The sequence below is a fragment of the Diospyros lotus genome, chromosome 1, assembly GCF_014633365.1.
Source record: "Diospyros lotus cultivar Yz01 chromosome 1, ASM1463336v1, whole genome shotgun sequence".
Taxonomy (NCBI): Eukaryota; Viridiplantae; Streptophyta; class Magnoliopsida; order Ericales; family Ebenaceae; genus Diospyros; species Diospyros lotus.
The window spans coordinates 24,664,258-24,676,193 of NC_068338.1; the positions used below are offsets into that span (position 1 = coordinate 24,664,258).

The 11,936-nt window shown below is 40.7% G+C and overlaps 3 protein-coding genes across 4 annotated transcripts; 2 read left to right on the plus strand and 1 right to left on the minus strand.

The window, feature by feature from the left end:
* The first annotated feature begins 624 nt into the window (after positions 1-624).
* On the plus strand, positions 625-5,464 carry LOC127792365 (receptor protein kinase TMK1-like). Of its 2 annotated transcripts, none has more exons than XM_052322839.1 (2): positions 625-3,411; positions 4,603-5,464. In XM_052322839.1, the coding sequence occupies exons 1-2, from the start codon at positions 960-962 to the stop codon at positions 5,109-5,111; spliced, it is 2,961 nt and encodes a 986-aa protein (XP_052178799.1). In that variant the 5' UTR covers positions 625-959; the 3' UTR covers positions 5,112-5,464. The 2 variants fall into 2 exon arrangements, with proteins under 2 accessions (XP_052178799.1, XP_052178807.1); XM_052322847.1 differs by having other exon boundaries at positions 4,533-4,671.
* A 526-nt stretch (positions 5,465-5,990) lies between these two features.
* Positions 5,991-7,648, plus strand: LOC127805569 (pentatricopeptide repeat-containing protein At1g05750, chloroplastic). Its single transcript, XM_052342627.1, has one exon. It carries the CDS (start codon positions 6,036-6,038, stop codon positions 7,617-7,619), a length of 1,584 nt encoding a protein of 527 aa, XP_052198587.1. The 5' UTR covers positions 5,991-6,035; the 3' UTR covers positions 7,620-7,648.
* Positions 7,649-7,796: 148 nt separating this feature from the next.
* Positions 7,797-11,418, minus strand: LOC127806231 (uncharacterized). The gene is made up of 4 exons (XM_052343748.1): positions 11,077-11,418; positions 10,116-10,372; positions 8,877-9,328; positions 7,797-8,293 (listed from the first exon to the last, which is right to left on the minus strand). The coding sequence occupies exons 1-4, from the start codon at positions 11,199-11,201 to the stop codon at positions 8,021-8,023; spliced, it is 1,107 nt and encodes a 368-aa protein (XP_052199708.1). The 5' UTR covers positions 11,202-11,418; the 3' UTR covers positions 7,797-8,020.
* Positions 11,419-11,936: the final 518 nt, after the last annotated feature.

An 11,936-nucleotide genomic window follows, 5' to 3' on the forward strand; every position in this document is an offset into this window, starting at 1 on the left:
ATTAGTATTTTGAATTTTTTTAAAATAACTACAATGCCGTCTAAGTTATACGTTAATTAAATTAAAATTATCTCTAATATCTGTCTAACAAGGTTAAGTTAAATTTAATTTAAGAATAAAAAAATCAATTAGACTAAGATGTTTGCTTGTACAAAACAGTGTGGTGAATGTGGTGGTGGAGGTCACGTGACGAAAGAGAAGACGGGGAAAGTGAGATCTCAGAGCGAGAAATACGGGGTCGTTTGGGCTTGTTAATAACTACCTGTCTCCAGAGGGTCCCACACGTGCCTTTTCCCTTACCCCCATAAATAGCCACAAAAGCCAGTCATCGTATAATCATTAAAGGAAGGCCAATCTTGTCCTTTCATCTACGCAAAATTCTAGGCTCCGTTTGGAAGCCAAATTCCACCCGCAAAACAGAAGAAAATAATTCGTTTGAATTTTCCTTTTTTTTTTTTCTATAATTTGGTAAAAACATGTTCCGCTAATTCATAATAAAAAAACTTAAAAACTTCTTAAGTTTAATGAAAAAATTCAGAACTTCCGTATTTTTTTTTTAATTAAGTTTTAGCTGTATAAATCATGGAGGGCTAGACGCCCAAACGGGTCCTTAGGCTCCTTAAATCTTGTGATTACATGGAAGAGAAAGAAGACAGACTCAAAACACACAGGAAAGCACCAAAGCGACAGCTAAAGAGAGAGAGGGTGGGGAAGGTTGCTGGAGGTGTGCTTGTCATCTTTAGGGCGAGATGAGATCGAAATGGGAACCCTGGGGATGAAGCGAATCGGGTTTCAACATCTTGTTTCTACTTGATTCTCCACGTTTTCTTCATCATTGCCTCCATTTCGGACGCCTTTTAATTTCCCTGATGAATGCTCCTTCTGAGGTTGGTTCAATTTCGATTTTTGATTTCACTTCTTCTTGATCGCATGTTCTAGTCTTGTGGGTTTTGTTTCGCATGTCCCAAAATGGGGCTTGTGTGATTAAATCTTTTGGTGCTGGTGCGAACGAAGAATCCGAAACGAAAGAAACCATGAAAGTTAGCGAGGGAATGTTGGGGATTGCGATTGTTTTCTGGCTCATCAATGTAGCCTCCAGTATGACAGACCCTAATGACGCCAGAATCCTGAATGATTTCAGAAGAGGGATGCAAAATCCAGAGCTCCTGAGATGGCCAAATGGTGGGAATGATCCCTGTGGCCCTCCTTCGTGGCCTCATGTGTTCTGCCATAATGGCAGAGTCACACAGATTCAAGTAGCCAATTTGGGACTAAAGGGAACCCTCCCGCAGAATTTTAATCAGCTCACGAAGCTGTACAACCTTGGTCTCCAGAGGAACCATTTCTATGGGAGGTTGCCAACTTTCAGTGGCTTGTCCAACCTACAATTTGCTTACTTGGATTACAATAATTTCGATACGATCCCCGGGGATTTCTTCCGCGGGCTCAGCAGTGTTCGGGTTCTCGCTTTGGATGAAAACCCGTTTAATGCCTCCACAGGGTGGTCTATACCTGATGACTTGCAGGGTTCAGCTCAGTTGATGAATTTTTCGTGTTCGAGTTGCAATATAGCTGGAAGGCTACCGGACTTCTTTGGGAAATTCGCGTCTCTCACTACATTGAAACTTTCGGATAACAGATTATCCGGAGGGATACCTGCAAGTTTCAAGGACACCATGTTGCAGGTTTTGTGGTTGAATGAGCAAGATGGTGGGATGACTGGTCCAATTGACGCAATTGGCTCGATGGTATCCCTCACTCAGCTATGGCTTCATGGAAACAAATTCACAGGGCCAATTCCAGATAATATTGGAGATTTGACTTCTTTGAAGGATCTCAACCTTAATGGAAACCAATTTGTTGGTCTAATCCCACCCAGCATGGCCAATATGAATCTGCAGAAATTGAATTTGAACAACAATATGTTCATGGGCCCAATTCCCAAGTTTAGGGCTGGTACTGCAACGTTCTCGTCAAATTCTTTTTGCCAAGCTACACCCGGGCTGCAATGTGCCCCTCAAGTCAACGCGCTCTTAGATTTCCTTCATGCCCTAAATTACCCTTCGAATCTCGCTTCTCAATGGACTGGCAATGACCCATGTAAAGGTTCGTGGTTGGGGGTTGGTTGCAATGCTAAAGGGGAGGTTAGTGTCATAAATTTGCAGAAGCAGAAGCTTAGCGGAACCCTCAGTCCTTCGCTTGCAAACTTAGGCTCGCTGATGGATATTCATCTTGGAGGAAACAATTTAAATGGTCAAGTCCCTGCTAAATTGACCACATTAAAATCCTTGCGATTATTGGATATAAGTGTAAACAACTTCCAGCCGCCATTACCCAAATTCTCGGCTAATGTAAAAGTGATTATTGATGGCAATCCTCTATTGGTCGGCAACCAGAAAAAGGGACCTTCCTCACCAAGTAACAGCCCATCTGATGACACAACTCCTGCACCAACTGGCAGTTCAGCCGGTACCTCGCAATCATCACCTGGAAGTTCTCAATCACCATCTTCCGATAGCACAGGTTCTATTGAAGAGCAAACCTTACGGAAACGCCATAAAAGATCTGCAGCAATTCTTATTGGAGCTACTGCAGCATGTTCTGCAATTATGGTTCTTCTATTCGTTCTGTTTTATATGTACAGATTTAAGAAGAACAAAAAGAGGGAAGATAAGGTAGCAGGTCTAAAAGAAATTGTGATCCACCCTAGAGACCCATCTGACCCTGGTAATGTGGTTAAGGTTGCAGTCTCTAGCAATACCCCAAGAATTGCAGAATTTCGATGCGGAAATGGTACAGGAGTGGAAAATGCTCAAATGTTTGATGATGGGAACCTGGTCATTTCAGTTCAGGTTCTCCGGAAAGTTACTAATAATTTTGCACCAGAAAATGAGCTCGGCCGCGGTGGTTTTGGTGCTGTTTACAAGGGTGAGCTGGAAGATGGGACCGAAATAGCAGTTAAGAGAATGGAAGCTGGGATCATTAGTAGCAAAGCATTGGATGAATTTCAGTCTGAAATTGTCGTTCTTTCTAAGGTCCGACACCGTCATCTGGTGTCTCTTTTGGGATACTCTGTCGAAGGGAACGAGAGGCTTCTGGTATACGAATATATGCCTCAGGGAGCTCTAAGTAGACATCTTTTCCATTGGAAACCCCTTAACTTGGAGCCTTTGTCTTGGACTAGGAGGCTTTCTATTGCTTTAGATGTTGCAAGAGGAATGGAGTATCTTCACACTCTCGCACAAGAAAGCTTCATTCACCGAGATCTCAAATCTTCAAATATTCTTCTGGGTAATGACTTCAGGGCAAAAGTTTCTGATTTTGGGTTAGTGAAAAATGCTCCAGATAGAGAGAAGTCTGTCGCAACCAGGCTTGCAGGAACCTTCGGTTACCTTGCACCCGAATATGCTGGTAAGAAAAATCTCCCGATTACTACTCATTTCATCTCACTTTTTCACATATACGGTCTTCCATCTTTAAGCATAGGACTAAACACGAATCTAACCAATTACAGTTACCTTAATTTATGATGATTGTCATACTTTCTTCAGGGATATAGACAACAAAGGCATCTAGTACTGTTGCTAGCAAGACTTTTTTATTCTCTGGTTTTGCTTAATTTCATGCTAAAAATGTTGCAATGTCTGTAACCGTCAGGGAATTTGATGAAAAACATGTGGTAAATTCCGGTGTCTGATTCTTGGAGGTCATGTTTTCCAACACATTAAGCCACTTGCTTGTTCACAAAATACTGGTAAAAGGTTCTCGTAAATTTTACAAGCACTAATTATTTCGTTTCTGACATGATTGGATTTATGAGAACATACGTGAATGTAGCCATTCAAGCATGTTTGAACGTAAGCCCTGAAAAACATTTTCACTGCAGAAGCTATAACTTTCTTATCCGTACAGGATATTAGCTTTTAAGGAGATCTCATCCCCCACAATGGTTCATTTTTGTGATTAATATTAATGCAGAGCTTCTGCTTGAAAAAGCAATAAACTGCATTCCCTGCGCATTAATTTGCTTTCTTCAGTACTGATTGACACGATTACGTGCTGATTATGTTGAGCAACCTTACGTGTATGACATGCTATATATAGTTTTCAGCTTAGTAAATTGCATAAATAGTCATCAAACTTTTAATTAAGTTACAAAAAGATTATTGAACTTTAATTTGTATCCAAGAGATCACTGAATTTTAATTTAATATACAATTCCATAACTATTGTCAATTATAATTAAAAGAGACTAACGAAATACTGACGTCTTTGTATTTTAATGCAAAGTTCAATGATTTTTTTGTATTTTTGTGTAAAGTCCAATAATCATTTATCGTATTTAACTGTTCATGTTATTAATCACGTCAATATTCTGTCAGTCTTTTTTAATAGCAATTGACGATAATTATGAAATTATATACTAAATTAAATTTTAGTGACATTTTAGTTACAAATTAAACTTCAATAATCTTTTTCTCCCTTAGTACAAAATTCAATAACCATTTATCCAATTTAACCGTTGTTTTCAGCTTCGTACATTTTGGGGAAAGAACCATTTTAAGCCCGTGAGCTAACACCCAAAATGTTTGTGAGCTCCAGTGACAGGGAAAGTTACAACAAAAGTAGATGTCTTCAGCTTCGGGGTGGTGCTGATGGAACTTCTGACCGGACTGACGGCGCTGGACGAGCAGCGGTCGGAGGAGAACCGATACTTAGCCGAGTGGTTCTGGCAAATAAAGGCAAACAAAGAGAGGCTAATCTCTGCAATCGACCCGGTTATTAATCTGAAACAGGAGATCTTGGACAGCATCTATGTGACAGCTGAGCTGGCCGGACACTGCACAGCGAGGGATCCAAACCACAGGCCTGACATGGCGCACGCAGTGAACGTGCTGGCTCCACTGGTCGAGAAATGGAAACCCTTCGAGGGGGAGACAGAGGACTATTCGGGCGTCGATTATACTCTTCCTCTTCCCGAAATGCTAAGAGGGTGGCAAGAAGCAGAAACCAATGATTTCAGTGGCACCAGCCTTGGGGACAGCAAAGGAAGCATTCCCGCCAGGCCTGCCGGATTTGCTGAGTCCTTCAACTCTACGGATGCTCGCTGATACTGATACAACATTGCTGCCCTTTCATTTCATAAATTGCCTATATTGGCGATTTTATTTCTTCTTGTGCCTCAAGGATTGAAATGCCGATAGATATAAGGATTGGTAAAACCGTTCTTGGTTCAGCCGTGAGAGCAGTCAGATGTTGTTGTGGTCGGGATTATACATTGGGAAAGGGAATTGTCGATGACAATTTTAGTGAATTTGTCGTTGCTAGGCTCTCACCCCATGTTGAACAAGCAGATTTATTTTATCTGCAATATCAAACAGTTTTTATTTTTTTGTTAATCTGCTGAATCAACCAAATTGTCACTGTTCTTGATTTCTTTCTTGTGTTGAAATGGGAACTTGGCCATCATGCTCTGGCCGCCCTTGCAAATGAAGCTGATGGTGCCAGAAATTGCACGGCGGCTGTTTGGATCAACAGAAAACGCATAGGTGACTGGAACAATTTGGACCCTTCATGGGGATCGTAAAACAGAGGTTAAGATTACGTAGAATTGCAGTTAGAAGGACCCTATAGTGTTCAAATCAATATAAGCGAAGAGTATGGAAAAACTATCTTAAAAAAGAAAGAGGAGACAAGAAGAGAAAATAAAACTTAAAGAGGAAAAAGAAAGAAGTTTAGCACTAAAAAATAAACCTTTTAAATATTTATTGTAAACGTCAAATTAGATAATGGGAGCAAAGCCTATTTGCACAATTTTTATTTAAAATATTCGTAAAATGAGGTGCCATTTAAAAATTTAAAAGGAAAAATTCATCAAAGTATCAAACAACTATTAAAAAATAATAATATTATTATTATTAAATTATTTATTAATATTACTTTGGTAAGAAAATTATTTTCTTCAGCTGTCAGAAAATCAAGCATCTACCAGTGAAGTGTGATTTTAGCATTTGTTGAAACAAGAGAGGCAAACAATGAGTATTCCCGCCGCCTACGCGGCCACTGCCACCACTCAACTGCCTCCGCCTCCGCCTCCGCCGCCGCCACCCCAAATCCCAACGCAACCCATCAACGCCAACGGAATTCACTCCAACAGCTTTGCAAAACGCCATCTCCCGTTGAGACAGGCCAATTGCAGCAATAAAGCCGCCATCGACCCCACCGTCTTATGGACCTCGTCTATAACTCGGCACTGTCGAAACGGCCGTTTAGCCGACGCTGCCGCAGAGTTTGCTGAGATGAGAGTATCCGGCGTCGAGCCCAATTACGTCACCTTCGTTTCTCTTCTCTCTGCCTGCGCCGAATTTCCTTTACTAACTCTGTGTTTTGGGGCGTCGCTGCATGCCTATGTTCGTAAATTGGGCTTGGATACTACCAACGTCAAGGTGGGCACGGCCGTTGTCGACATGTACTCCAAATCTGGCCGCGTCGATCTGGCTCGGCTGAGTTTCGATGAGATATGCCTGAAGAATAACGTGTCTTGGAATACCATGATTGATGGGCACATGAGAAATGGCCAAATTGAGGATGCAATCCAGCTGTTCAATGAAATGCCGAAGAGAGATACAGTTTCCTGGACTGCTTTGCTGAATGGGTTTGCCAAGAACGGTCAGTTTGAGCAAGCTTTGGCGTGGTATCAGGAAATGCAGGTTTCAGGCGTGGAACCCGATTATGTCACCATTATTTCTGTACTCTCGGCTTGTTCCAATTTGGGGACTCTTGGTTTAGGCTTATGGCTCCATCGATTTGTGTTGAATCAGGATCTCAAGGACAATGTTAGGATCAATAACTCACTAATAGACATGTATTCCCGGTGTGGATGCATCAAATTTGCTAGTCAAGTGTTTGAGGATATGAAAGTTAGAAGCTTGGTCTCATGGAACTCCATCATTGTGGGCTTTGCTATTAATGGGCATGCAGAGGAGGCTCTTGACCATTTCAACTTGATGCAACAAGAGGGCTTTAAGCCAGATGGTGTAAGTTTTACCGGAGCTCTGGCTGCTTGCAGCCATGCCGGCTTGGTTGATAAAGGATTGAAGCTCTTCCACGTGATGAAGAGAGTTTATAGGCTATCTCCCACAATAGAACATTATGGATGCATTGTCGATCTTTATAGCCGTGCAGGGAGGCTGAAAGATGCCTTGGAGGTGATCGAAGACATGCCAATGAGGCCTAATGAGGTTGTGTTGGGATCGTTGCTGGCTGCTTGTAGGACTCGTGGCAATGTTGACTTGGCAGAAAGGTTGATGAATTATCTTCTTGAGTTGGAGCCGGGTACTGATTCAAATTATGTGCTCCTGTCAAATATATATGCAGCTGTCGGAAGCTGGGATGGGGCAAACAGCGTGAGGAAGAAGATGAAGGATCTCGGAATACAGAAGAAACCCGGGATCAGTTCTATTGAAATAGACTGCAATGTTCATGAATTTGTAGCTGGTGATAAATACCACGTTGAAACAGAAAAAATATATGCAATGCTAGAGGATCTTCGCCTGGAGCTCAGGCTATCCGGATATGTTCCTGAAACTTATGTAGGGGAACCATATGAGTATGATTGAAGCCATTATTGCCGTTTCCTTTGGCCTAATTTGTTCTATTCATTATCGCCGGACTCCGTATAAATTGCTTGCACGCCATGGATCAAGATGAGAGAAGGCATGCCTCTATGGTTTCTGGCTTCTGTAGGTTGTTTAGATGATATGAGAACTGTTTCTTTAGTAGGTTGTTAAAACTGAAACATCTTTATTGACTAGTCAAGCCTCCATGTAATCAACGTTAGAAATGAAGTGTTCTACCCATTAAAGACGACGATGATGTCCACATTACAGTGACTGAATCCCAAACAATTGAATACATCTCTTAATATATGCAACCACTCAAGTGGGGGGGAAATCTTGAAGATGAAAGGTCAAAGAATGGTGACAGCTATAATTTTACCATTTTGACTCAAAAACTTGGCTTAGTCATAGACAAGATGAGGGCCAAGCCCCAGTTGCTTCCTGGTTTTCCCGACGAATAAGTCCCTTGATTTGATCAAGCCAGGAATGATTCCAGTAACTGTTGTAAGTGGAAACTGTGCCACTGCCTCTTTCCTCCCTAGTGAAACTATCGCCTTTATGGAACGAGGCTCATAAGTTTCCATTTTGCTTTCTTTTACTCCAGTCATCAATAGCTTCAAGTTCTTTGCAGCCACTAGAGCATGTTTTTGTGCCAGATAACCTTGCTTAATTTCCTGGCAAACATCGAAGATTTTGAAGAGGCAATGGAGGATTAGATTTCTGCTAAAATGAAAGAAAAACCCTTCAAGGCTACAAATTAAATTGACAGTTGTGATTGCTATCATCTCCAGACATTATGAATTAACAAAACCAAGAAACATTTAAAACCAGCTAACAAAATTCTCATGCTGAATGTATTCACTAAGATTCATTTTATGTTCTATCCCTTGCATTTTTTAGAAGATTCATGACAACCAATGCTTTTTCTAAGAATCAATATTCATTTTATGTTCTATCCCTTTTATCTGATTGATGATTTCAAGCCTCAAGGCCACATCAAGAAGCTACTGAGGACTTTGATTGTGAATGGCTCAGATGCGTGCAAGCTTTTCTTTCTATTTTCATTTCCTTTTTGCCCATTTCCTTTTTCTACTTTAATTAACTCTGGTTTGAAGGGAAAAAACAAATTGAGCAAAACTTCTCCAAACACAATCCAAGGTTTAAAGTCTATTGGAGCTTCTTGCTATATATGCAAGATATTCAAATTTATGTTATCTTGCAGCCAACGCAACAGATAAAGTGTTTAGTACTCTTCACCTTTATATCAGTGATGTCTCCGATTGCAAAAACATTTTTGCGACCCTTGACCCTCAAATTCTTGTCTACCTTCAATCTTCCAAAGGCATCCAAGCTATCTTTCAACACTGTCGCCTTTATCCAAGTTGAACCTACTGCTTTCCCTGTACACAAGAAATGGCAATCTGCTTTGACAGTTTCTCCAGCTGAAGTTACATATGTTTTGCATCCTTCTGATACCAAGTCCAAATTTATCGACTGCTCCAACTTTACTTTCACATTCCTGGATTTCAACCAATCGAGAGCCTTGCTAGCAGCTTTTGGTCCAATGAACCCCAGCAGCCTGTATCCATTATGCACCAAAGTGACCTCCTTATCAGGATAAACAACAGCGAGTTCTCCAGCAAGTTCCACACCAGCAGGGCCACCCCCAACGATTAAAATGGACCGCGCTTCTTCTATTTTGGCATTATCTGCCATTGGAAAGATTTCCAAATTTACCACAAGCAGAAGTGAGTTCAGTATACTATTTGGACTATTGCTGTTCAGTTCTGCGCATTTATATCTCAGAACTAGCTTCATGGTTTGACTTAAAACTTCTAACTTTCGGTCTATGGAACGAAGAACCTTTTATCTCTTCAATCCCTTTCCCGTTTGATATCCACATTAAATAATGATGGGATAAAAGCAAGCATGGGATAAAATAGGGATAGACTAGATAATCCTATCCTATGTTTGGTATTCTAAGTTTCAAGGAGGCATAAACTTAAAAGTAATCTTATCCCATATTTGGTATAATAAATCTTGAATGAGGTATAGATTAACATTAATAGAGAGAGAGAGGCAGACAGACAGACAAGACAGAGACGAGGGACAAAATGTCCCCTTGGCACAAGAATTTAATCCCACAGAAGTGGGGTAGTAGAATACCTGGGGGAGACTTGGTATATATTTATCCCTCTTCTGCGGGATAAATTAAGACTTGGCTTAAGTTATCCCAAATCATTTGAGATGCCAAATGCCATTATACATTGTTAGATGGTATTACTACTTTCTTATCCGGATTGGCTTTGAATTGCCGGTTTGCAAGAATTTCTCACCATTTATTTGGTAAAGTTCAAGTCTTGGCTGGACTATCTCAATCCTGCGCTATATGATGAAATCTGGAGTTCGGACAACACACTAATCTACCATTTTCACGAGAGTAACTCACTACAGACATGATAGTGCTTAAATTTCCCAGTTTGCTATCAAGTTTACCTGCCCGGTATTGCTGAAGTCTCTCCTGTCGAGTTTTTGGAGCAGGATCAGCATGGCCGGTGGCAATGACAAGATAATCATAGGGAACTAAGCGCCCCTCAGCAGTCAAGACCTCAGTATCAGTGACATTGATGGCGCCGGATGCAATAACGCAGGCATTCGTGAGATAATCTCTATGGTGTATAACTGATCTCTCTGCAAATGATGGCTCCACCATTGCCCTCAGGCTTGCCCATGGGATCTCAAAATACTCCTTCCTGCTTAGGGTAAAGTTCACTTAATTAAGGGCAAAATGATAACATATCTGCACCTAGCACAGCTATGTTCATAGGAGCTTTTCAACTCCTAGAACTACCTACAAAAATGTTATAACTAATAAAATACAGACAATTTATTCCTACATTAAAGCTCCTCGTCACATCTCCAAATCACCCCATCAACACAACAACTTTTGAGTCAAAAGGGTGGGCGTGCTTGAAGATTATAGAAGAAACCGCCAAAGCAGTTTCTCAATCAAAGAAGAAACTGCTTTGGCGGTTTTTACTTTAAAAATTCATTTCTTCTATAGACTATAATCTTCAACCCACCCTTTTGACTCAAAAGCTGTGGTCCTGTGGTGTTGAATGGATGATGTTTGAGGGATGTGACAAAGAGTTTTGGTGTGGGAATAAGTTTCGTCCAAGTTTTATATATCTAGCAGATAGTCTTGAAATTTGAAAAACCTCATGTTCATAGTGCGTTCTTTCGCCAATTCTGAACAATTCTTAACCCTTCTTCTAACATGAATGCGAAAGAAAAAGTAAATCCAAATCCACCCAATACTCCACACATATAGTCTATGACACAGACGAACAAACAGACGGTGTCCATGTAATATACAGCTAAAAAACTCATTTCATACAGGAATTAACAAAAGGACATACATAGATTCGTTAAGCTTGGTTTAAAATGAAAAGCTTACGAATCAATGAGGGTGAGATCGGCGTGGAACTGCAGAGACTTGGCGAGGAGGGAGCCACCCACTCCGCCGCCCACTACCACCACCCTCCTCCTCTCTCTTCTCCATTCTTCTTGTTGGCTCTCCATCCTCGATTCCCTCTCCACCCTCTTGCTTCTTCTTCTCCATCTCCCTCCTTTGAGAATTCTTCAATATAGGCATATTGGTATAGACTTGAAGACGGGTTCAACCTGGTCTTTGGGCATATCGGTGCCAAGTTGTGATAAAAAAAAAAACCAAGTGCATGTCAACTGCGGATATATAATCAGCTACGCCGTGGAGCATACAGTCTCACCCTCTCGTTCCCAACTCAAACATGTTTGGCGACAAAGAAAATGGTGGTAGCTTAGTAGGAGAAAAATTCAAAAGCATCACCTTTATAAGTTTGAGGTTTTAGCTTTGATTCATAAAATTGTTTCGTTTGCCTAAACAATTTCGTATTCTAGTCTCAAAGAAATTTCAAAATATTTTCCTTGTAATTTGATTCATAAGTCAACTCAAGTGAATTACATGTAGTAAAATAGATATAATATATAATACATATAATATATAATACAAATTATATGTATTATATATTATATCTAATTTGTACATGAAAGAAAGCCATTTAATCTATTTCTTTTCTTATTTTGGTTTCCTAAATAACCATACAAGACGTGCTACCATTGCTCAAGGAGTTTACCAAGAGGCTTATCGAATGAAATCAAAATGTTTTTGTCCAAAAAACAAATTTGCAAAGGACCCGCTATCTTTGCCTCTCTCCTTTCTCATGATTGCAATGCAACTGTCAATCGCCGAGTGCTGTTGGCTTCGTCTCGCCGCCT